The sequence below is a fragment of the Bidens hawaiensis genome, unplaced genomic scaffold, assembly GCF_021521415.1.
Source record: "Bidens hawaiensis isolate Kalapana, Puna unplaced genomic scaffold, B.hawaiensis_p1.1 tig00005770_1, whole genome shotgun sequence".
In the NCBI taxonomy this organism is placed as follows: Eukaryota; Viridiplantae; Streptophyta; class Magnoliopsida; order Asterales; family Asteraceae; genus Bidens; species Bidens hawaiensis.
This window is the reverse complement of record NW_027491378.1, coordinates 361,162-385,900: the sequence shown is the minus strand read 5'-3', so window position 1 is coordinate 385,900 and position 24,739 is coordinate 361,162. Positions and strand designations below refer to the sequence as shown.

Below are 24,739 nucleotides of genomic sequence, written 5' to 3'. Positions count from 1 at the left end.
AAAGGACATCAACTACATATGCTATTCAGGTAGACCACTTGAAATCTTTGAGCGTTGACTACACTCTTAGGTGTATCACATCAAAATTTATTAGTAACGCGTCTTCAAATAATCCACAAAGATAACGTGTTGTTTTAAAAGTCTAGGTACAAAACCAAAGACCACCGTCTATTGGATTATTCAATTATTACACTTGGCCGAGGATTATATTCTCCTTCAAACAGTCGTTGACTTCGTCAATCTACTGCTCTCTGACTCTGACTCTGACTCTGACTCTGACTCTGACTCTGACTCTTGTGTGTTTATAATATGGCATTTATTATGGGCTTCGGCCCATAACAAACACCCCCAAAGCACCAATAATCCAAGGGCCCACGTCACATCCATCATCCGTCGTCTGCGGCAAAGTTTAAGAAGATGAGACCACACGCATTTCCCATGGAACTCCCCTGCATTTGATTCTCCCTCTCACCTTCTTCCCTTTTTCGCGCAATTCCGTTACTCTCTTATAATAATAATAATCACTTCACTTCATTACTACACAATCAAACACTTCAAAACCCTAATCTCCACTCATTTGCTACACCTGCTTCATCAATAGCCATGGCGGACGGCCACTTGTTCAACAGCATCGCTCTCGTCGGCCGCGGCGGCGCCGTAAGTTACCTTTTCATTGATGTTCATTCCTTTCGTTACGTTTTCTTTTCGTGTTAATTTTACTTTAGCCTGCTTAAAACGTAACCCTAGCTTACTGCGATACAGTGACGAGCATGTACGGCGTATAAATCGTGTAAATTAGAGTTCATTTTTTGCTTAGTCGACTGTTTCTGTTATTTATTAATGAAATCATAGGCGATTTTGGTGAAATTGCTTGTGAAATTCAGGTCCTGCTCACTAGTACGATTTGCTCTTCACATTATATTATAGTTTACTTAAACAGAGTTAATACTTTGATATTTTTACTTTAGCGTGCTCAAAAGCTAACCCTAGTTTACCGCAATACAGTGGCAAGCGTGTACTGAGTAGACGTGTAGATCAGTGTTAATTTTTTGTTTTAGACTTACTTTTTCTGTTATTTTTTTAAACTAGGGTTGATATTGGTAGTTGAATCGCAGGGGTTATATATCTGGTTAGTGATTTTTGTGAAATCCAGGTTCTGCTCACTTGCATGATTTGTTCTTCACATCATAGTTACTTTAACGGAGTTAATTTATTTGTAGTTTTATTTTAGCGTGGTTAAAACCTAACTCTAGTTTTCTGTGATACAATGACAAGCATGTGCAGTGTATAAATTGGTGTAGATCTGCTTTAATTTTTGGCTTTAAATGATTGCTCTGTTATTTATTTAGATCAGGGTTTATATTGTTAGTGGAATCATGGTCGATATACTTATTGAGTTGAAAATAAGTTCTCGTTAACGATTTTAGTGAAATTCAGGGTCTGCTAGTTTGAAGTGTTTTTCACATCCTAGTTACTGTGATGGAGTTAATTTCTTGTTATATGCTGGTGTTGTGTATGTTAAGTTTCATGCTCATTTATTTGGTTGTATGATTGATTGGAAATACAGAATCCAGGGCAACTTAGGGTTCATTCATGGGGTCTGCTATGGAAGAAACAAGGGGGTGGTAAGGCTGTGGAAGTAGATAAGGATGATATTGTGAAAGTTACTTGGATGAAGGTGCCACGAAGCAATCAACTTGGTGTGCGGATTAAGGATGGTCTCAAGTATAAGTTTGTCGGTTTCCGTGACCAGGTTTTTCTCTTTCACATTGATAAGTTATTATGTGATATCCAGGTTGATTTTCATGTGTGGCTTTAATTTAAATTGTATGATGAACATCTATTGCAGTGGTTAGAAACATTCCTCCTGTAATCAATAGTTTAATGCTCAAACAATAGATTTTTTAATGCTCCTTGGAATATCTTGATATAACTAGTTACTTTTCAATTAAAGTAAATTCACTTTTGAGGAAGATGTGTAGTTCACCTGTTATCTCGTTACCAAAATAGTTTGTCGGTTTGTCCTTTATCCCTTGAATAGAAAAGAATGTTGAATTGCTGGTTCCTGATATAACCTTGAGACAGCCTTTTAAGCTGCTTAATTCCTGTTACAGATATTTTTTAAAGTCAGCATTTGTCTTTTAATTGTTTTATTAATCTTCTTTCAGGATGTGGCTAGCCTGGCCAATTTTTTCCAGAATTCTTTTGGTATACCACCAGAAGAGAAGCAGCTTTCAGTTAGTGGAAAGAATTGGGGAGAACTAGATATAAATGGTTAGTTTAATTTTTCATTTGACATTATGAGCTTTTTGTTATGCATCATGTGTTTAGTGGTAACCTGGAATCACATGTTTTTCTATCGGATATTGCTCAGGTAATATGCTTTCTTTTCTTGTTGGTGGGAAACAAGCTTTTGAGGTATCTTTAGCTGATGTGTCCCAGACACAGCTTCAAGGAAAGAATGATGTTATCCTGGAGTTTCATGTGGATGATACTACTGGTGCCAATGAGGTCTGTAATGTCTATTAACTTTTTATTCATCATTCTGCCTCATGTGAATAATATATGCCTCTGATTAATGTATATAGTACATTTATACCTATATCTTATACCTGAAGTTTTCTGTTTATTTAAATTAATGCAGAAAGATTCTCTGATGGAAATGAGTTTTCATATTCCCAGTTCTAACACTCAGTTTGTTGGGGACGAGAATCACCCTCCTTCACAAGTAAGTTATCTGAAAATTTTCATTTCTTTATTTGCAGTATGAAATTATATATTTTGATATATTTGTTACGTTTTGTCAGGTTTTCCGAGAGAAAATTATGTCAATGGCGGATGTTGGGGCTGGTGGTGAGGAAGCTGTTGTTACTTTTGAGACCATCACAATTCTTACTCCAAGGTACGACCTCTGCTTGGTTGCGTCTACAGTTTATCTGTTTTCTGCATTTTTTATTTAATAAAATGTGACTATGTGAATAACTGTTATTGTAGGGGGCGATACAATGTTGAACTACACCTATCCTTTTTGAGGCTTCAAGGGCAAGCAACTGATTTCAAAATCCAGTACAGCAGCATAGTTCGTGTTTTTGTCTTACCTAAGGTGCATTTCTTTTAGTAATCGCATATTCTGAAAAACATGTACAAAGTTTAATCTCTCTTTGTTTATACAGTCAAACCAACCTCATACATTTGTTGTTGTTACTCTGGATCCTCCCATCCGTAAAGGTCAAACCATGTACCCACATATTGTGATGCAGGTACTATTTCTATTTCCTATCATGCTATTCAATTTTTTATTTTCTCACAAGCATGGTCTGGTATAGGTTATAACTTCTATTTTGTGATTTTACTTTTGTTTTGTTACAGTTTGAAACTGATTATGTGGTGGAGAGCTCTTTGTTGATGAATGATGACTTGTATGCTACCAAATACAAAGACAGGCTAGAACCATCATATAAGGTAATAATGCCTTGACGTGTATTTAATCAACTTGTTGATAACATGTAACACTATTTCTGTATCAAATGACTTGACGTGTATTTAATTAACAGGGTCTTATACATGAAGTATTCACGATGATCTTGCGTGGTTTGTCTGGTACAAAGCTGACTAGACCTGGAAAGTTCCGTAGTTCTCAAGACGGTTATGCAGTAAAATCCTCATTGAAAGCTGAAGATGGTGTTTTATATCCTCTTGAAAAAAGCTTTTTCTTTTTGCCAAAACCTCCTACTCTTATTCTTCATGATGAGGTATGATGTCTCCAATCGGTATTATCAATTCACATGTTGTGGTTGTACGTGTATTGATTCGTTTCATTTGCTATGTAGATTGACTATGTAGAATTTGAGAGACATGCTGCTGGAGGATCAAACATGCATTACTTTGATCTCCTAATCAGACTCAAAACAGAACAAGAAAATCTTTTCCGTAACATTCAGAGAAATGAATATCATAACCTGTATAGTTTTATTAGGTGAGCATACAACTTTACAAGTCATCTTTATTTTTGAGGTTGTGAATATGGATTAATGTTATCTTTTGATTTAATGAAGTTCAAATGGTCTTAAAATCATGAACCTGGGAAGTGGTGTACAAGCTACAGATGGTGTTGCAGCTGCTTTGCGTGATGAGGAAGATGATGCTGTTGATCCTCATCTTGAAAGAATCAAGAATGAAGCTGGTGGAGAAGAGAGTGATGAGGAGGTAATATAGAAGACGGCTTGAGTGGGTTGGGTAGTGGTCAAAACGGGCAAATGGGCCAAACTGTCCCACCAAAACGTTTATCTCACTTTGTAATATGTTGTTGACAGGATGAGGATTTTGTTGCTGAAAAGGATGATGAAGGCTCACCTACTGATGATTCTGGTGGAGATGATTCAGATGGCAGTGACAGTGGAGGTGAAAAAGAGGTAGTTTGTTAAATATTATATTTGTTGCTTTTACTTAGAGAAATAATTTCTATTATTCGGGACCTTCATTACAACTGGCTAACTGTTGATATCAGGTAATTACAAAAAAGGAATCCAAGAAAGAAGCTGCTGCTTCTGCTTCTAAGACATCTTCAAGTAGGAAGAAAATCAATAACGATGACAGCTCAAAGAAAAGGAAACCGAAGAAGAAAAAAGATCCAAATGCACCCAAGAGAGCACTGAGTGGTTTCATGTTCTTCTCACAGCTTGAACGCGAGGTTTGAAAATTCATTCATAAAAATCATTATCATTGCTCATGACAAAGATAAGTTATTGATGATGTTGCTTTATTTCAGATTGTGAAGAAGGAACTCCCAGGAATTGCATTCAAAGATATGGGGAGAGTTCTTGGAGAACGATGGAACAAATTAACAGGTCTGTAAACATTATATTTCAAAAATAATCTGTTACTTTTTTTTTTGTTTTAATATATAAGAATATATTCTGATTAACAGCGGAAGAGAAGGCACCATATGAAGCAAAAGCTCAAGTAGACAAGAAGAGGTATCAAAATGAAATTAGTGGCTACAAGAATCCCCAACAATCCACATCAATGGATTTGATGGATGAATCCGACAGTAATTAAGTTTTAGAACACAAGACATATATTCAGGTACTGTTTCTTGAATCATGGTAGTTTTTTTGGCAAGTGATCAAGTGATGCTAGTATAGATTGGCCTTAATAAAAGCTTATATCTTGTTACTCTATTTCTATGGCCTAGTAATGGGTTCTTATCCTACTTGTGGCTGATATATACCAATAACCAAGGACAAAAAGATAGTGGCAACAAGAACAATGCATTTTTCCTAATGTCTCAAAATTGAATTTACATGAAAACTGTACATGTATACATATTTAAAACCCTAGCAATCCTTCCTACCTGACATGGCTAACAAGGGGCTCCCGCTTTACAATGAAGGCTAGCACCAACAAATTTTGTAAGTAGGGGCACATCAATCGCAGGCTGAGCTGGAATCAGTGGGTAACCCTTGTATGTCTTAGCCCAATTTGGGTTTCCCGATTGCCGGAAATACGCGCCGTTCAGCAACAAATCTCCCTCACTTCTCCATGTCCATTTACGCCATATGGATTCTGGGACACGCTCCCTTTTAGTCACCTCCTTGGCTGCACCATTGGCTGCCATGAACTGGTTTCCCTGGCTGATGATGGTTGCACCATCACCGCCTCCAATGGCATAAGACTTCCATTCTGTGTAGCCGTTGTTGACCACATGCACGAACCCAAACCTCACCGCCGGCAACCTCTGTGTCAATCCCTTTCCGAAATGGTTGTAAGCAATAGTCACCTTCATTACCTTATCCTCCGGTGTCTTTTCACTTGCGCCAAAAAGCAAAGCCTATAATAATGTATACACAAATCACAATTACTGAAAATATGAAAAGAATTGTATCCGCTGTACCTTGTCGTGTTTGACGAAGTGGCAGTTTGAAATAGTGACGTTAGTGGAAGCTGCAATGATATCAATAAGACCGTCATAGCTGCTGGCAAAAGAGCAGTGGTCAATCCAAATCTGCGAGGATTTAAAGACGCAAATGGCATCACCGTCACTTCTTCCTCGCATACCAACATGATCATGTTTTGACCTAATCATGCCACCGGACCCCTCGGCAATATCATACATGTGGAGACCATGAATGATGACGTTATGAACGAATTGGAGCATAAAACCAGAACCACCCGCCACGTGGATATCAAACCCACGACCATCAATCGTCTTGTCAGATGTAAATATAAGCTCTTGCCTTAGACTGATGATCATATTACGTGAGAAAATGATCCAGAGTGGTTCGGGCAGGAGGATTGCATGACGAAGTGTGCCCGGTTTAGGGTTAATCACGTTTCTGTCTGAAGAATCTGTCACAACGTATATTCTTCCCATTTTGCCCCCACGGGCCTCGTGACCGAACCCCATGGCACAATCAGCAAGCCTTTGACGGTTTTTAGCCCAATTACGATCACACCTCCAGCATTTGTCAATCGGGTTGTAAGCCACGCATCCATGCCTTTTCTTACTGAGTGGCCTTCTAATGGCAACAGCAGTGCTGTGATTTTCAGCCATTGACCACGGGGCAATTGTGGCAACTACAAAACATAATACAAGAACCGCATGCGACACTTTCATCTTGGTTAATGAAGGAAACTAATTGCCGGTAGCTAGTCTGGTCGTCTAATTGAAATCTGATCTCAGAAGATCAGATCGTTTCAAACCAGTCCAGCTACCAAAACCAAATTATTCGGCCTCTATGTGAGTTCTGAGGTGGCCGAGGTTGAGTAAATGAATTAACGTGGTGGAATACGTTCGATTTGTAGTGCATCGGATCATACTAAAATTAGAAACTTGTATGATGCGTTTTCAGAAAAATGAGGGGCGCCATGCATTTGTAGTTTTGGTTTTGACCATATGTTTTGTGGGTGAAAGATTAATGGTCAGGAAGATAAGATATTGGTGTGTAAGTACCTCTTAAAACAAACACTAAATTTTGGGTTATTTATCATATACGATTATTATAACCAACTAGAATCTTGTGTCGCGGGGAATTTTGAACGGTAAGGCTACCTAATCTACATGTCCAAATGGTAAGTATGACGGTTGCTGCCAATATGAGCACCGCCACCGCTTGTTTGCCTCTACTGACATGGCAGCTTCCGTCACCCATCACCATCCTTGATCAGTGTTGAAGCCACGATCAAAGATAAAGAGTATGATCCTATTCAATTAACTTAGACTAGTTAGAGTGAGTATGGTGTCGACGATTCCATAAGGAGTTAATGGATGACACTTTATTTTAGTTTTAGTTGATTGTAAAATGTAACTAATATATGATTTTTGGATTGGTTGTTAATTGTAAATGTTTGATCATGAGAAATAAACAGAAAGTAAGTTATTGGAGTTCGTATAGGTAAAGTAGACCACAGTAAGTTTTGGTTTGATAAATGTAACTCATAAGAGTGTGTGTAGTGGGCCGGCATGTTAGGCGATCGGGGGGGGGGGGGGGGGCGCAATATTATTATATTTAGCGAGTGCTATATATATATAAACACACACACACACATATGTATATGATGTGAAGGGCCGAAACACCACTACATCCCTAAATAAAAATCGCCCATCTGTTGACGTGGTGACACGTGTCGAAAATCGTCCTTATTTTGTAACCCTCCAGTACACATAGCCTAATGAAACCGACCATGCTAATTTACAATATAGACACTTTCTTATAATAATCACTGCAATGGCTACTGTTGGCCTGACATAATAGATTAAGCTAATGATTGTTCATTTCTCTAATCAAGTTTATTAAGGTTGGAATTGAAGCCATCGGGCGATTATCATGGCTCGTCTTTCGAACAACATAAGAACTATACACTTAAAACACACTCGTAACCTTCCCATGGAAAGTTTTACAAATTAGTTCAGTTGAGCAAACAATCTTAAGCCCGAGTTTACAAGATAAACATAAAATCATACCATACATTTGGTTGTGGTTATGAGACTACAAGTTCTTTAGCTTTGCATGATTGTCATAAAACGATGAAACGAAGAGAAATCTTAAATGAAAAAGTAAACAGTTATACAACCAATAACCGGTAACTCGAGCCAGTCGCTCGCGTACATATGTTTGGATGCCAGCACACCCATATAGAAACGATTAGATAAAAAAAAAAACAATTTGATGATGACACCTAATGTATGAAGGTTCAACATAATATTAGTGTCACACTGTCACCTTTGGAAGGGTAAAAACACCTTGAATCCAACTTATGAGTATGGACCCAATAAAGAACGGCCCAACCCATTTCCGTGTTGCTCAAGACACAAGTAAATCAGAATTACAGATTACAAGAGGAGTCTTTAAAAAAGAGGCATTCTGTTGGGGACATTTCTGGCAAAATTTCACCTTGTAAAGCAAAATCACAATTACACTTATTCCAACACTTTTGACCATTTTTAGCTCAAATTCTGCCTTCATTTGTACTTACTGTACATTCACCTTCCTTACTTTGCTTGCAATTCATTTCAATATTCCTCCATACTCTAAACCCACTCATCACATAAAGTCATTCATGCCAAATCAGACAACACACAAATTCTTCATAATCATATTATACATGAATCCATAACACCAAAAAGCCGTAAACTTTGGGATTATTAATTAGTATTAATCACCTCTAAAACACGGCTAATCTATAAAGACAGCCCTACTTAACTAGACATCTTGGCCCCATATGTCCCAAAAGAACCCTTAAACAAATATGCAAACAGCACAGCCTACCTTGGAATGGAACCTGAACTTTTGACTAATTGCATTATTAGTTTATTAACCTAACTTTAGATATACATCAATAATATAAGTTAATACATGTATAGCTATCACCATTAATAAAATTAGTAACCTTTATGAAGGACGGACGCTGCGCATACGGGCTAAATGAACAAACATGAAAGCTTCACTTGGAAGATGAAATATGCAAACTTTTCTTCATTAATAAAGATCCCCTCACGGTTGGTTATATATATATATATATATACACATCATGTCATGAACTACAGTAAAATGCATAAAAAGTATTAATAATTCAAGATTACAGTCATGATATCTCTAAATGATGCTTATCATACTGTGGCAGCTATAATCCCATTATATGTTGCAATGATCTTGGGTTATGTTTCTGTAAAGTGTCTAAATCTTTTAAGCCCGGATCAGTGTTCGGGTATAAACAAATTTGTTGCTAAGTTTTCGATCCCTTTGTTATCTTTCCAAGTGATATCTAAATGCAACCCATACTAATTAAACATTAAGTTAATTTGTGCTGATGTTCTTCAGAAAATCATTGCCTTAATTGTGGTTGCTGTAATTGCTAGTATTCGATCCCACGGTAATCTAAACTGGATCATAACGGGTGTTTCGTTATCCACACTACCCAACACTTTGATCGTGGGGATCCCGATGTTGAAGGCGTTGTATGGAGAAGAAGCGGAGGTACTTCTTAGTTGTACTTCAAAGTCTAATTTGGTATAACTTGTTATTGTTTCTGTTTGAGCTGTCAAGTGCAAGGTTAGCTCACATGGTGCAATCAGCAGCAGCCATTGGTATGTTTTATATGTTGATATTTTTTTTTCAGTATTACATATAGTCTTAATGGAGTTATATAACTAGTAATATATACAATGAACACCTATGTTTATGTATGTGTACACATCAACTATTCACCTTTTGATTCAAGAGGAACTGGAGGACCCACGAGCAGACTCAAGTGTTCCAAGAAGAACAAAAGTAAAGCTGATTTTATCAACTGTTGGGAAGAAGCTTTTAACTAACCCTAATTCTAATGCAACTATAGCAGGCCTTGCATGGGCGTTTATAAGCTTTGGGTAAGCGTTCGTGCACCAATATTATCAATTTATCATCCAATACATATATAATGCATATCACAAAGATAATAATAATAATAATATTAATATACGAGTCGGATAATGATAATATTAATGCAGGTGCAATGTGAAACTGCCAAAGGTAGTTCAAGATTCAATATCTATAATATCGGATGGAGGACTCGGAATGGCAATGTTCAGCCTAGGGCTGTTCATGGCATCACAGGCGCATATAGTAGCGTGTGGGGCCCGTTGTTGGGCCCGCCATAATGGCAGGCCCCTCTTTTGCGATTGGATTAAAGGGTGTGCCTTTTCAAATTGCAGTTATGCAGGTAGAGTGAAACCATGAATCTGTTATTTCTGTTATTATTGTTATTACTGTTATTGATGTAATATAATGTAATCGGTTAATAAATGTGTATGGTCGGTTCAGGCGGCTCTTCCTCAAGGAATCGTCCTGTTTGTGTTTGCAAAGGAGTATAATGTTCATCCAGAAATCTTGAGCACCGGGTTTGTATATACTTAAAATTTTAAACATGTAACGAAGTTGGATGAATAACGTGATGACTGATTGATCTGAATGTAATTACAGGATAATAATTGGATTGCTTGTGGCATTGCCCGTCGCGTTGGTGTACTACATGTTGTTGAGATTATAGACAGCAATGAGCAGATCGAAGCAGTTGAATGCGAAGTATATATATATATATATATATGTTTGTTTGTTAAATTCTTCTATAACCTCATATATAGAGTCTAAATAAAAGGGATGGAAGGCATGCTAGAAGTAAATGATGAACAGCATAGCTAGAAGGCATGCCAATATCTTTCAAGCCAAGCATATAATAAGAACACATTGATCAGCATGACATATTAATCATTTGAGCATGCTTCATTTTATGTAAATTCCTTTTAATGTAAGCATGTTGTTAGGTACAAGTAAATTGTATATAGAAAGCATATAAAAGCTTATGACAATAAATAAAAAACTTTTTATTTTGTTTAAAAAGCATACAAAAGCTTATAACAATATACTGATTTACTATATTGATTTACTGCAAATCAGACGATAAAAGTCTACAGCTGCATCCGATACCTTGCAAGAAAAAATAGAAATAAGAACTTAAAAGACAATTTGGGTGAGGTTGCATCATGAACATGGTTACATACTTTCATGATAGATTTTGTGACTATTAATAACTTATTCTCTCAACATACAACAATAGTTGTATACGAAATTTTTTTGAAAGAAAATTTAGAATATGATATGGTGGTTTATGGATGTCCTTGTGGATGCTCTAATATGTTTGATAGATTTAACGTTCCAAATGATGAAAAAGGATGCAAGATTGTGTTGTGTAAATATTTATCAAATGTATTATGTACATTGTCATATGATTTATGTGGAATATATGGGCAGTGAAGATTTAGGTTGGAGGCCGCAAGGTTTAAATTTGAATCCGATTTCAATCAGGTTTTACCACATTAGGGCTTTGGACTGCCTTGGACGGTGGGTTTTTTCAGAAAAGAAGATTGTAGGTTTGGGCTACCTAGTGTCTGCGATGCTAGAGGTGTACAAAAAAACCGGTTTGGGACCGGTTTTAGGCAAACCGAACCGAATCGGTTTGGGTTTAAAACCGGTTTCACCCAAACTGGTTCCCAACCCGACCCAAACCGCCAGTTTCAGGACCGGTTCCCCTTAAGATCTACCAAACCGGTTTTAAAACCGAACCGGTTTGAGTAAAACCGGTTTAAAACCGGCTAAAACCGGTTTAAAACCGGTTTAAACCGGTTTATAAACCGGTTAAAACCGGTTTATAAACCGAACCGAACCGAACCGACGTGACCAGGTCGGCCTATCTTGTGTCTAAACCGGTTTATAAACCGAACCGGTTTGAGTCAAACTGGTTTTGACCAGCCGTTGACTAAACCGGTTCGGTTTATAAACCGGTTCGGTTTGGGTTTAAAACCGGTTTTGTACACCTCTATGCGATGCTACCTCGGATTACTTGACTTTATTCGTTAACAAAATTTTTTTGACCGACTTTTTATACATTATAAAATAACGACATAAACGTTGTAGTAGTTAAAAGAAATAATAGTGAAACTAGTTTGACTGTATGAGGTTGCCGGGCCAAGAAAAACCGAAGCATGACTCACCAAGCCAAAATACAAAATACAAATCCACGTGTAATTAAAAACTTCCGAAAATACCCTCATCTGACTGAACCAATTCCCTAAAGTTGTATTCCCGAGCTCATTTAACAAAGGAAAGGAAAGAAAATTGAAAACGAAATGTAAACATTTCCATTCATTTCCTTTCTTTTCATTTTTCTTTCCTTTTATTCATTTTCCTTTTCTTTCCATCCATTTAATTTCTTCCAAAATAGAAGGAAAAAATTTACACTATAAAACCCTTTATTTTTCTTTCCTTTCCTTTGCTTTCTTTCCTTTAATAATGAAACTCAAAAACACAACATTTTCTTTCCATCCTTTTATTTCTTTGTTAAATGAAACTCGGGAACAAAGCCTAAGCTCTCTGGCCAAAGACCGGTTTCCCTAATCCAACTAGAGGTGCACAAATCGGTTTTTTTTGGCCCGGAAAAAAACCGGTTCGGTTAATAACCGGACCGGTTAATAACCGGTTTTTGTATGTCAAAACCCTAACCGGTCTAACCGGTTAGGACCGGTTTAGAAACCGGTTAGAACCGGTTAATAAACCGGTTTTTTTATTAACCGGTTTTTTAATAACCGGTTTTTAGGTTAACCGGTTTTTTTTTTTAAATAACCATTATTTTTTCACAGTATAAACAAACCGGTAACTACAAGGCAAACCGGTAACTACAAGGCAAAACGGACTGACCGAAGCCATTCTTTGCTTTCGTTGTTAGGGTTCTTTGCTTGGAAGATTAAAAACACATAACTTTCATTTATAGTTTTTACATTAAAAATACAAACATTAAATCGTTATCGCATATTCGTAACTCAAAAATACAAACATTAAAGAATGCTTAGACACGATTACATGAACAACTTGCTGTTTCTTACTCATTATTTGCCTCCATGTTTGCTGTTTCTTTAACTAATTTTCTTCGCTACCCGATCCCGAGCTATTCCTTAGGTAATCGTCGTACGCGGCTTCTTCTTCGGTCATTGGTTGAGTGTGTCCTTGATTGACTTCGTCTTCATACAAGCCCGCCTCATACTCCATTTCCCCATCGAGTGAGCGTTGATGTTGTGCCCTATCTAAAGAGTCCAAGTAATCCTTGTAGCAAATCGACATCTCTATAGCTGGTGGAGTGAGTCGAGTCCTCCTAATCGATATAACCCTGCCAGAAACAGAAAAAGCAGACTCCGAAGCTACCGTGGAAGCTTGGACCGTTAGTAAATCTTTGGCCATGGCGGCGAGGATCGGAAACTCATCCTCCTTACCTCTCCACCAAACCAGCAAATCAAGACTTCTAAATTCATCCGGAGTCATGTGTTTCACAAAATTGGTACCACCATACCTTCCAAGTTCACTGCTTGGGGTGTTTACCTTTTGACGTTTACCGGCGTCTTCCCAAATCATGTAGTACATCCCCATTTCAAGGTCGGTTTGGGATTGGGATTGGGCAACAGCTCTTAACGAGTCATGAATTTGGGAAGACGACCCGTATTTTGTAAGGTAAACATCATACATGTTTGACAAGGTGGTGTTGAAAGCATTCTTTAAAGTTTGGCTATAATAGGGGTTTTGATCGTCGTTTAACTCTAGCTCATCACAAATTTTTTCTATTAAAGCTTCAACACCACCAACATTGATGCAAGGGTTTAACGCAGCAGCACATGTCAAAACAGCGGGTAGTTCTTGAAAATATTTTCTAAATTTTTCTTTCATTTTTACACCCATATCAAAATAAGGTGCACCCCTACAATGAAGTTCACTCAACTTTGTGCACATGACAGCAATTTTTGGTAAAGCAATGGGGCTTGTTGGATAGTAAACCCCGGATAAACTAGTTGTGCAAGATTTAAAAATTTGAAGGACCTCCGTAACGATCTCAATCAATAACCAGTTTCTAGGATCGTACGGTGCACATTTACCCCTACTTGACAAAATTTGATGAAACGCAATTAATGATTCTTTTTGTTGAATGGCTTTCTCAAACATATCACAAGTCGAGTTCCATCTTGTTGGACAATCCCAATTTGGCCCCAACCATTGACAATTAGCTTCTACACAAAATTTTTTGTATCTTGAAAATGTTTTATTGTTGCTAAAAACATCTCGTAACATTCTTTTAAAATTGTTTCTTTGCGTTTCGATCACGTTTAACCCATCTTGCACGGCCAAGTTGATAATATGTGCAATGCATCGGCTATGAAAAAACGCTCTATCACAAATAGGTTTATACTTTAATTTTAAATGGCCAATCGCGGTCGTATTATTGGACGCGTTATCAAACGAAATTGAAAAGATTTTATGTTCAATCTTGTATTGTTGAATGACTTTATCCAAGAGTTTAAAAATATTTCTACCCGTGTGCGGGTAATCAAACAATTGAAACGCAACGGTTCGTTTCATCATTTGCCACGACTCGGGGTCAACCCAATGAGCCGTCACACAAATGTATGAGTCGGGCGAACCATTAGGTACCGACCACACATCCGTTGTTAAGTTTACACCAGTTTGTAAGTTTGAAAAGTATGAAATTAGTTCGGATTTAGCGTTTTTCCATGCTTTAAGACAATCTCTTATAAGGGTCGAACGACTTACGTGTTGGTAGCGTGGTTGAACATACTTTTGCATCATCTCCGTGAATTGAGGGTTGTCGAAGTGGTTGAAAGGAAGTGTTTGTTGAATCACAAAGTTTGAAAACTTTTGACGTACCGCTTCAAGGTCGTACGTAAACACCGTTCCTTGATTCGTCATCTCCGGCTGCGAACTACTTCCCGATTCGTCCTTCAAGGCCTTGCAAAAGGGCCTTTGTACATGCGCTTTTAAAGTGGAGTTTGCATCTTTGCCATAAAACTTCAAACAATGTTTGCATCGAGCTTTTTGGCTACCGTTAGACATTTCGCATAGGTCGAAATGTTGCCAAACATCTTGGTTTCGTTTCGTGGGGATGACCCGAACGACCGTTTCTCCCGTGTTCGAGGCACCCATGTTGACGGATGAAGCAGCACTTTGGGAGGCCATGATAATCGACTACGAAATAAGAGCGTATGGAGTGGTAATGTGGTATAATTGAGCGTGAGATAACAAAATAATCGCGTATGAAATAAACGTTTAGAGCGTTTGGAGTTGTATAATCGAGTGTGATCTAACCAATACCCAACCTAAACTATATATAGATGTTTGTGGGGGTAAAATGGTAAAAAAAAAAAAAACGGTCAAAAAAAAAAACGGCCATATAGCCGTTACAACGTTCAAAAACCGGTTTTTAACCGGTTAACCGGTTATGGAGAAACCGGTTAACCGGTTTTTCCACAACGGTCAAAAACCGGTTATAAAAAAACCGGTTAACCGGTTTTTCCATAACCGGTTATTAAAAAAAACCGGTTTTTTTAATAACCGGTTCGTTAACCGGTTTTGGCTCTAAAACGTGTAACCGAAATACGAACCGGCAGTTTGTAAACCGGTCAAACCGGTTTTTAAAAAACCGGTTTTCGTAAAAACCGGTTTCCGGTTTAAACCGGCAAACCGGTTACCGGACCGGTTTTTTTGACCATCTCTAAATCCAACGGCCAATATTAAATTTACCAAAGCAAACATTTCTGGAAACTCAGCGCCTAAACGCATTGTACAGGACGCATCTAAAATTGTACAATGAAATTAGGTTAGCCATTTCAGGTGAATCCATATCATAAAGCTTAGCGTTGTTCTTCGGGTGATTTTGAAGCTCCTCTAATTCCAATACAATCTCTCTGTGTGTTACACAGCAAGCAATCATGGTGAAAGGTCCAGGACTCTACTCCGACATCGGCAAAAAAGCCAGAGGTTCGTTCGTTCCTTTTATCTCGATGCGATTTTGTAGTTTCATATATGCGCTTAATACTCTGTCTATAGTATACGGTTCATTACTTCCAGATATGCGTGTTTTCGTGTATATACGGTTGATTACTTTCAGATACACGTGTTTTCGTCTATAATAATGCGTATAGATTAGTTCGAGAAATACGTGTTATTTGTGTATAATAGTTTGTATATATGGTTGATTAGTTCGATATATGTCGCTTTTTTGTATAATACTGTGTATGCACTTAGTTGGAGATATGTGTGTTTTTGTGCATAAAATGTGTATATACGGTTGATTAGTTTGAGATGTGTGTGTTTTTGTGTATAAAATGTGTATATACGGTTGATTAGTTTGAGATGTGTGTGTTTTCGTGTGTATATATGGTCGATTAGTTCAAGATATGCGTGTGTTTATGGTATTTTGGATCGGAAGAAGTTGATTTGAAATCTGTTTATTGTGTGATGCAGATCTACTGTACAAGGATTACCAGAGCGACCATAAGTTCACCATCACGACCTATTCACCTACTGGAGTTGTAAGTCACTTTTCCTATACTTTTTTGCAGATCTGTTTGTTTTTGTTTTGTGTTTAACGGTGTTATGGAATTAATTGTAATTAGGTTAGTGTGTGTGATTGTGATTGTAATTAGAAAGTGGAAGTTGCTAGTGGTTCACAGTTTCAGAATCTGTAGTAGTTCTATTGCAGTTCATATCATGTTAAGCTGTCATCTGTTGTTATATGGCATTGCATATGCAATGAGCAACATTAGTTTTGATATATTATTAGAAGTGTTTTGAGTCATTTCGATGGAGGCTAGTTGAATAGGTTTCTATCATGTCTTCCTGTTGTGTCCTCTTCTCTTTTATTGCACTGAGTAGCTTTTGGAACATCTTATTGCTTACAGAATTGCTATATTTCTTACCAGATGGTAAAGATATATGTTAATTTCTGAGCAATGTTTATTATACCTTCAATGGTTTTTGCCAGTTGATTTCTGGATCATCTGTACCAAATTTGTTTGGCTGAGTGGGCTGCATAATGTATTCTTGCTTTTATGCAACTTGGTTGTGTGCTTGATTCACTTTTCTGATGTTAGCTTGTGAAATGCACTAGTCTGTCTATATGTTAACCAGTTTTCGTCCATGACCTGTCAGATGTGAGTGTACGGAGACATGTGGCTTATATTCTTGTAAAGTCAAATATTTTAACCTCTCTTTCTTTGTTTATAGGACACATGTTTATAAAAAAAATAATTAGGTGGGATAACACTTTATTCTGATACCTACTTCTTTGGGGTGGGATCCGGTACAAATTAAATTAACCTACTAAACAAACAAATAACTAGTGTAATTACAGTGTTGCAGTAGTCATTATGTTATAAAAAATAAAATAGTGTAATAATGATTACTCTAGTTATTTGTACACTTTTTACGATAAAAGTCATTTATATTTGATCCATACACTACTTTTGTGTTTTTTCCAACAAGTTGTGGTACTCTCTATTTTGCTTGTTAATGCTGTTTGCAACAGGACTCACATTCTAAACTTTCACACCATGTAGGCAATCACATCATCTGGAATAAAGAAAGGTGATCTGTTTCTTGCTGATGTCAACACTCAATTAAAGAGGAACAACATTACTACTGATATGAAAGTGGACACCAATTCCAATGTGAGTTTTCTGTGTGAAATACAGTGCTAGTTTACTACTTCACTCTGAAGCCCACGAAAAACACTAGTTTCTGCATCTTAAGATCATTCATGTTAAACATTCTTTTCTGAATCGCTCATTGGTGTTTTAGCACTTATCAAATTTATGTGAATACTAACTGAATTATTTGCAACGTCACTAGCTCTCTACAACTATCACAGTTAATGAACCTGTACCTGGGCTTAAGGCAATTATCAGCTTCAAAGTTCCTGATCAAAGGTCTGGCAAGGTATGCAATCTTTTCTTTGTCTTGTGAAACATAGATCTATTTTTCAACTAATGTTGCGCATTTTTTCATTAACCAACTTTTAGAAGGTGTTTTGGCTAACCATAATTGTATTTCATTAAAATACTAGGTTGAACTTCAATACTTGCATGACTATGCTGGAATCTGTGCTAGTGTCGGGGTGGATGCAAATCCGATCGTTAACTTTTCTGGTGTGGTGGGAACTAACATTAGTTCAGTTGGAGCCGATGTTTCTTTTGACTCCAAAACTGGTAACCTCACCAAATACAATGCTGGATTCAGCTTCTCCAATGCTGATCTTATTGCTGCTTTGACCTTGTGAGTTGTTAATCTTTTCGTTTGTGTGATAAACTATCAAGTTAGTTACATAATTGTAGCTGCAAACGATGCACTGAAACTTGGAAGTATTATGTTGGTTTTTCCAGGAATGACAAGGGTGACACGTTGAGTGCTTCCTACTACCATACTGTTAAGCCCCTGACCAACACATTGGTAGGCGCTGAGGTGAACCACAGCTTCTCAAAGAATGAAAACACAATCACAGTTGGCACCCAGCATTCATTGGACCCATTGACCACAGTCAAGGCTCGGGTCAACAACGTTGGTAAGGCAAGTGCATTGATCCAGCACGAGTGGCGCCCAAAGTCCCTTTTCACTCTTTCTGGAGAAGTCGACACTAAAGCTATTGACAAGAGTGCAAAGTTTGGCCTTGCTTTGGCTCTTAAGCCTTGAAATGTGGTAATGGTTGTGTAAATTTGATGGTTTTGGTAGTAATAATTTCCAAATGTTGTTTTTGAGGAGCAATGTCCATGCTTAGATATGAAAATACTTTTTGCTTAATCCATTGTTAAGATATGGATGGTATTTGCAGAGGTTCATCTGTATTTTCGTTCAGTTAACTGTTGATTTTGGTCGATTTCACGCGAATGAACTTTTCTCTTTTATTCTGTTAATTCACTTGCTATTGGTTCATCATATCTTTTAGAGCGTGTTTTGAATTATCCGTGTATGTCTATCGGTCATTGCTGGTGTGATGTTGGCTTACAGATAACACCCGATGATAAAACACTCTGTTTCCATGTTACAACTAAGAGAACTAAGTTGAGTAACCTAACACAAAGTTGTAAACTTAGTCATGGCTATTATAATTAATATAACTAACTTAGGTTTAATCGAAGTTGTAAACCATTTTTGAACACATTAATGCTTAAATATTAACTGTAAAGTGTGAACAAACATCACAAGTTTCTCTTTTCATCATGACAAAGTTCGCAATCAAGAAGAAAAGGAGTTTGTTTCAAAGAGTGTTGTATGTTGTTTTCTAACCAATCCAATCGCCTCTCGAAACTAAGCACTGTATCATGCATACTCCTGACATCAAGTTGAGCCACTCGCACACAAGAACGCAGTAGAATGTAATAATCAGCATGTGCCGCATAAACATACGCCCCGCTCCCCTTTTTCCTTGTGTAGTGCAAGTAATCGTGTCTTTTCACTCTTCTCCTTGGAGGGATGTAACTTAATTTGTTCTCTTTCATGTCCGATTTCATTCGCCTTATTTCTTTTTCTTTGTAGGATTCTTTATGACCATGAATAATTTCAACATTGTCATCTCTCGGTTTCTTGTTCTGGTTCATTTTGTTTATTGGATGATCTAGAGGTCTCTTGTCGGGAATACTAGCGCCTGAAGAACATGACTCGTATGGTTTATGATCCTGCAATGAATCATCAAAAAATAATCAAACAGATGCATACACATGAACGTATGCGTGTGCGTGTGCGTGTGCATGCGTGTCTGTATAGCAAGGAACAAAATACATATAAAATAACAAATACAAAGGCATGCCTCTTTCTTCTGATAAAAATTCCAAAGGTCATTTATCATCTCATTTTCCTCATTATCCTCTGATGGCAATTCCACACCACCAAAAACCACATCCTTACAAAATTTAAGATATCGTTCTAAATCCTTCGCGTAATCTACCAAACATAAACAACACAGCATGTTAGACACTCCTGAAAGCATAAACCGACTCCACGTATTGGTTGACATACAAGTTGATGACCGAATCAAAGGCAAATCTTACCACTCGTATCAATGAGCTCGTTGTATTTCGACTGAAGTAAAACTAAAATGTCGGTAGCATCCATGTTGGATTGATCTGACACCTCAGCAACATTATTTCTCTTAATGGCACAAGACAATGACATTTCCCACTTTCCAAAACCATGTATATTGTAAAGAATCCTAATTGAGACTATGAGTATAGACAATACAAAAGCGCGTGTAGGAAGCCTGGCCTCGTTTGCAGATAACCACAACTCGGGTGGCATAGACCACTCGTATATTCGACATGCATGAGGGAGAATAATGTTAACCGTAAGAGATAACTGTTTAAGATAACGTGAAGCAATTGCATAAAAGTTAACCGGAGGTAATTCTAATCCTATTGAATGGGCAATAGAAGCTGCTAATGACTCAAGTTTTTCTGCTGAAATCGCTTGTATAGGTTTAAACATACGGCTTGAACTTAGGGGGCACACGCCAAGAGGGGTTCCCATTTGTTTACCGATTTCAACAAAAGCGGTAAAATAGGGAAGTTTTCCTTCAAGTGTCCATTTTATAATATCTGTTGGCAAGATTGGCTCCCTTGCCAAATGGCACACCAAAAAGGAAATTACTAGAGTGTAGGATAAAGGTATTGTTTTGCTAAGTGATTGGTGCCATATCGTCAAACAACGTTTAGCAAGTTCATTACGTGTAGGAGACTTGGCTTCTTGTTCACCCCTACCCGAAACACCTTTTGTTACACCTGAAATGTAATCAAAGTATGTTAGTTAGTCAGGATGCAAGATAAGTGATAAGGAGCTGATCCAAAAGTTGGCAGACTATTATTTGGACCAGTTGGACAAATAAAACAAAGCAGAAAAGGCTCAAACTTCAACAAATATAACTTGGGCTAAGAGTGGAGTTACGAGACTAAGCTAATCAAGGTTTCCCTTAATTTTGCCAATACTCGATGCTTTCCCGTTTTAGCTTAAAACGCTTAAATCATTGATTAGCATAATTTACACATTTATTTTAAGTTAATTTATAGCTTTGAAAAAAATTGTCAAACCTGATTCCTCAATAGCAATAAGTGTCCAATCATGCTTAAAAAGCTTAGTCGACGCCATAAATCTTAACCAAACCGACTCGACCATGCCAACAATTACAGGACAAACGTTACACTCCTCAACCAACACCTTCACTTGCATTTGAATCATCAACTGGAGTCCCATCACATACGTCTTCCTAATAACCGAAGAAGGCCCACCAGCATCAGCATCAACATCCTCTTGGGTCATTAGAGTTTGCCAAAAGCTTGAAAGTGGCTGTGACTGAGAGCCTGGCTCGTGTTTTACAACACGTCTTCGAACCATAGCCTTTACTTTCTCTTGGGTGAAAAGCATGTCATCTTCACCATCAGCAGCGTCCTTAATATCATCAGATGGTAATTCACATTCCATGTAATAAAATGAGTTGTCAGGACCACCTTCCAACCCCACAAACCCGCAATACTGGCACTTTAAAAGTGATCCATCAACCATCTGAAAACAAAGACACAATGCATGATTAATAATAATAATAATAATAATAATAATAATAATAATAATAATAATAATAATAATAATAATAATAATAATAATGTGTGCAAAGGACTAAAGGAGGAGATAGACGCAGGTTTGGTACTTTGGTGTAGAGGCGTAGGCTGTTGGTTTATGAAGAAACACTAATGGACCCCGGGCAGATTACGGATAATCTGGGGGTTAAATAGATGTTTCCCACGAGGATGAGGTCCAGCAAAGAAAGTTGTTCTTCAGGTGACCTGCAAAACATACACCGTAAGCTCGTCACTGAGAAGGGGGGGTTCCTCCTTGTGACCACCCTCCGGTGTGAGAATCAGACTAGATTGCTCTGAATATAAGTGTATATTAAGAGATTGCTAGAGAAGATAAGATAATGAGGTATCAGATCATGTCCTTACCATTCCAAGGTGTTGGAGTATTTATAGCCGAAGGTAGGTTTCCAAGAAGGTACAGCCGGCTGAATAGTATTCCTGTTCTACCAACAGTGGGTTACGCACAAGCCATGCTGGTTGGTGGATAGGCTGCGGCTAATAGTGACAAGGCCGGCTGTATACTGTTCCTTTACTGCCGGCTATGCACTGTTCCACCAACTGTAGGCTACGCACGTCCCACAGTGAGGGTTGGTGAGTAGGCAGCGGCTAATAGTGACAAACAGTACTAGAGGGTGCTCCTCGTACTGTTGTCGGTGAGCTGTCACCCTGTGATTGGTTCAAGGGCTGTTTTGGTCAGATCTTGTCTATTTTGCCCATACCTTGGCAGGTATAGTACAAAAGATCTTCCAGAAGCATACGGACTGGCTCATTTGGGCGGGAGTATTCCCGCCTTGCTCATTCCTTCAGGTGACATTACTGAAGTATCAAGAGTTAGTGCCTTGCGCGTGTAGCCTTGCTATTAGTGCGGGTAGCCTTCCCTGATGGCTTGTATCCGCAGCTGCGGGAACAGGCGGGGTACTTCACCATTGGGAGGCTTTCCCTGCGGGAACAGCTGGCGTACTGCGCGTAAGGTCTTCATCTCTGGGCATGGTGGGTCCTGCGGAAGCAGTTGGTCCTTGCGCAGACGTCCCTCTTCAAGGTGAGTCTTGCGGGTCCAACTGGGCTCTGCTGGGACCTACCTCTTCAAGTCCCCCCAGTCCAATGTTCTTCTCATGAATTATTAATAAGTGAGGTGAACTTTTGGACTTTAGCAAGGGGTTTTGAAAAGGGTTTTTAGTTTTAAGGTTTTCCGTGGGGATTCTTCCCGCGGTTTTCCTAATGCCACGCAGAAATTCCTGACTTTTCTGCTTGATCTTTGGGTGTGATGCGGGTAGGTCTGTAACCTCCTCGCAAGTCAGGAGCGTTGAGTTCCACTTGTGTAGATTCTCCATGAGGTTTTGGTAGTTTTGAACATAGTGATCAATTATGTTTAAACAACCAATTCCATCTTGGAGGTTCAAACAGTCTAGTTCTCGACGTTCCCGCTATGCGGGGATGTTATTCCCGTTTCCGCAAGCACTGCCCAGAAGATCCTTCTTGGTTTCAATTCCCTGCGGAGTGCTAGGTATGTGAAGGGTTTTGCCTTGACACTGTACCCGTACTCGTCTTATAGTTACTTTACTTCCAAGGTATTCCTGGCTTCAATTCCTTGCGGGTGCTAAGTATGTGAAGGGTTTTGCCTTGACACTGTACTCGCACCCGTCTTATGGTTACTTGGTTGCCGAGGAAATCTTGGCTTCAATTCCATGCAGGTGCCAAGTATGTGAAGGGTTTTGCCTTAACACTGTACTCGCACCTGTCTTATAGTTTCTTGGTTGCCAAGGTAAGGGGTATTTTCCCGCTTACTTTTGAATCTTTGAAATTCGAAAAGTTGGTGAAAGGGTAAGAACAGTCCAAACTATTGAAACGTCGTCCGACGGTTTCTTCTGACAGTGTCAGGACGTGCAGGAAGTTATGGCGACGTGACAGTATATGGTCATTCCATGCGCTTTTTCAGGCGCGTGGGCGCGATTTTTCGGGCGCGTGGCCGCGAAATTAATGGCACGCGTCCTTTCAACAGCTGTTGCTAGCTTGCTCTTTGCCACGTGTCATAGTATCATTGCACCTGCGATTTCTCTCTCTTCCGCATTAAATTCATCGCATTAATTGCGATGAGTATATAAAGGGGGAGAGGGTCCTTTGTAATCCACACTCACTTCTCTCTTCATCTTCTAAACGATTTCCGGCGAATACTCACTATTCCGTCGAGCATTATTCTGAAATCGTTTCTGTACATCCGAAACATGTCTTCTTTTGCCGAGGAGTCTGACGTGTTCGTCGAGAATCCGTCGTCCACTTCCGATAAGGATGACAAGAGTACTGCTGGCGAGTGCCAGTGTGCTTTTCCGGCCGACCTCTATCGGTACGTCGTCCGGAAGTTCATGCTCGAGCCATTCGAGCCTGAGTTTCCGGAGCCACACCAGACGGTGTACGATGCCCCCAAGGGCAAGATAGGGGTGTACGCTGCATTCTTCGTTTATGGGAATCTCAGGTTCCCATTGACGAAGTTTGTATACCGTGTCTTGGAGAGGCACGGTGTGCATCTGACGGAGGTACACCCGATGGCGATCGCCAAGATCCGCCACTTTGAGTGGGTGTGCCTCATTCTGGGCGTAGAGCCCCACGTAGATCGGTTGATGACCTTCTACTCCTGGAGGTGCATCCAGGGGTGGTACACCTTGGTCAATCGGATCAAGGGGTTGAAGATCTGCGCTACCGAGCGCAGTCTTCGGTCGTGGAAGCGTCGTCCCCCTTGCGATGACCTTTAAGAATGGGAGAGCACTCCCCGCCCTTCACGCCCTCAACTACCAGGAGGCGGAGTGGTTCGCCAAGATCTCCCGGGTCCAGACTCCGGTGTACCGCTTTGCGGAGTCTGGGATGGTGATGCTTGGGATGAGCCGGGTGTGGAAGGAGGCGTCGTAGGTTCCCATCGTCCTCGAATACGGTTTGAACTCTGTCCCTTACGGTATGCTCTGTCTTCTTTGTTGATATAGGTTTTTCTTCTAACTGTTTATTTTTTTATTTCAGAGGGGAATGATTTGCAGTCGCTCCTGCATCCGCGGGAGGCTGATGGTCCCGCTCGGATGGGTACTCGTGCTCTAGATGAGAACGAGTTGCCCATCCTTGAACAGACGGCGGATCGGTTCGTGGAGGTCTACCCGCCAGGCCACGAGATCCTGAGCGCCAGGCGGCCAGGTAAGGAGTTATTCAACCCTCGACCTCTCAATGCTGAAACCTCTGCTGGAATTCCTCTAATCTTGTCTTCTGATG

The 24,739-nt window shown here is 39.0% G+C and overlaps 5 protein-coding genes and 1 pseudogene across 6 annotated transcripts in view; 3 read left to right on the top strand and 3 right to left on the bottom strand.

The window, feature by feature from the left end:
• LOC143630566 (ubiquitin-conjugating enzyme E2 2-like) overlaps window positions 1-24,739 on the bottom strand; it is a 206,936-nt gene that overhangs the window by 35,078 nt on the left and 147,119 nt on the right. The gene's annotated exons all lie outside the window — the stretch shown is intronic.
• On the top strand, window positions 533-5,091 carry LOC143630563 (FACT complex subunit SSRP1-like). Its single transcript, XM_077099547.1, has 16 exons — window positions 533-657; window positions 1,568-1,753; window positions 2,169-2,274; window positions 2,375-2,511; window positions 2,645-2,728; window positions 2,808-2,902; window positions 2,995-3,103; window positions 3,174-3,260; window positions 3,370-3,462; window positions 3,555-3,752; window positions 3,831-3,976; window positions 4,056-4,206; window positions 4,314-4,412; window positions 4,508-4,690; window positions 4,769-4,847; window positions 4,928-5,091. The coding sequence occupies exons 1-16, from the start codon at window positions 604-606 to the stop codon at window positions 5,056-5,058; spliced, it is 1,938 nt and encodes a 645-aa protein (XP_076955662.1). The 5' UTR covers window positions 533-603; the 3' UTR covers window positions 5,059-5,091.
• LOC143630604 (putative pectate lyase P59) lies at window positions 5,323-6,616 on the bottom strand. Its single transcript, XM_077099576.1, has 2 exons — window positions 5,894-6,616; window positions 5,323-5,830 (listed from the first exon to the last, which is right to left on the bottom strand). The coding sequence occupies exons 1-2, from the start codon at window positions 6,614-6,616 to the stop codon at window positions 5,363-5,365; spliced, it is 1,191 nt and encodes a 396-aa protein (XP_076955691.1). The 3' UTR covers window positions 5,323-5,362.
• LOC143630561 (auxin efflux carrier component 8-like) lies at window positions 8,973-10,542 on the top strand (annotated as a pseudogene). The gene is made up of 5 exons (XR_013153195.1): window positions 8,973-9,586; window positions 9,721-9,868; window positions 9,989-10,200; window positions 10,302-10,378; window positions 10,461-10,542. The product of XR_013153195.1 is annotated as an auxin efflux carrier component 8-like (transcript).
• Window positions 15,789-18,692, top strand: LOC143630603 (mitochondrial outer membrane protein porin of 34 kDa-like). The gene is made up of 6 exons (XM_077099575.1): window positions 15,789-15,851; window positions 16,338-16,405; window positions 17,432-17,542; window positions 17,724-17,810; window positions 17,938-18,146; window positions 18,254-18,692. The coding sequence occupies exons 1-6, from the start codon at window positions 15,803-15,805 to the stop codon at window positions 18,558-18,560; spliced, it is 831 nt and encodes a 276-aa protein (XP_076955690.1). The 5' UTR covers window positions 15,789-15,802; the 3' UTR covers window positions 18,561-18,692.
• Window positions 19,067-21,419, bottom strand: LOC143630591 (TATA box-binding protein-associated factor RNA polymerase I subunit B-like). Its single transcript, XM_077099566.1, has 4 exons — window positions 20,948-21,419; window positions 19,916-20,629; window positions 19,675-19,808; window positions 19,067-19,543 (listed from the first exon to the last, which is right to left on the bottom strand). The coding sequence occupies exons 1-4, from the start codon at window positions 21,417-21,419 to the stop codon at window positions 19,067-19,069; spliced, it is 1,797 nt and encodes a 598-aa protein (XP_076955681.1).

What these genes read in the sequence shown, in the direction of transcription:
- LOC143630604 (XM_077099576.1), bottom strand. Translation starts at nt 6,616, where the DNA reads ATGAAAGTGTCGCATGCGGTTCTTGTATTATGTTTTGTAGTTGCCACA. An exon ending in ACTTCGTCAAACACGACAAG is followed by an intron (nt 5,831 to 5,893) that starts GTACAGCGGATA and finishes ACATTATTATAG; the next exon opens with GCTTTGCTTTTTGGCGCAAG.
- LOC143630591 (XM_077099566.1), bottom strand. Translation starts at nt 21,419, where the DNA reads ATGGTTGATGGATCACTTTTAAAGTGCCAGTATTGCGGGTTTGTGGGG. An exon ending in TATTGCTATTGAGGAATCAG is followed by an intron (nt 20,630 to 20,947) that starts GTTTGACAATTT and finishes GTGTAACAAAAG; the next exon opens with GTGTTTCGGGTAGGGGTGAA. An exon ending in ATTTTTATCAGAAGAAAGAG is followed by an intron (nt 19,544 to 19,674) that starts GCATGCCTTTGT and finishes GATTCATTGCAG; the next exon opens with GATCATAAACCATACGAGTC.
- LOC143630603 (XM_077099575.1), top strand. Translation starts at nt 15,803, where the DNA reads ATGGTGAAAGGTCCAGGACTCTACTCCGACATCGGCAAAAAAGCCAGA. An exon ending in CCTATTCACCTACTGGAGTT is followed by an intron (nt 16,406 to 17,431) that starts GTAAGTCACTTT and finishes CACACCATGTAG; the next exon opens with GCAATCACATCATCTGGAAT. An exon ending in CTGATCAAAGGTCTGGCAAG is followed by an intron (nt 17,811 to 17,937) that starts GTATGCAATCTT and finishes TTAAAATACTAG; the next exon opens with GTTGAACTTCAATACTTGCA.
- LOC143630563 (XM_077099547.1), top strand. Translation starts at nt 604, where the DNA reads ATGGCGGACGGCCACTTGTTCAACAGCATCGCTCTCGTCGGCCGCGGC. An exon ending in ATACTACTGGTGCCAATGAG is followed by an intron (nt 2,512 to 2,644) that starts GTCTGTAATGTC and finishes AAATTAATGCAG; the next exon opens with AAAGATTCTCTGATGGAAAT. An exon ending in GGCTAGAACCATCATATAAG is followed by an intron (nt 3,463 to 3,554) that starts GTAATAATGCCT and finishes TTTAATTAACAG; the next exon opens with GGTCTTATACATGAAGTATT.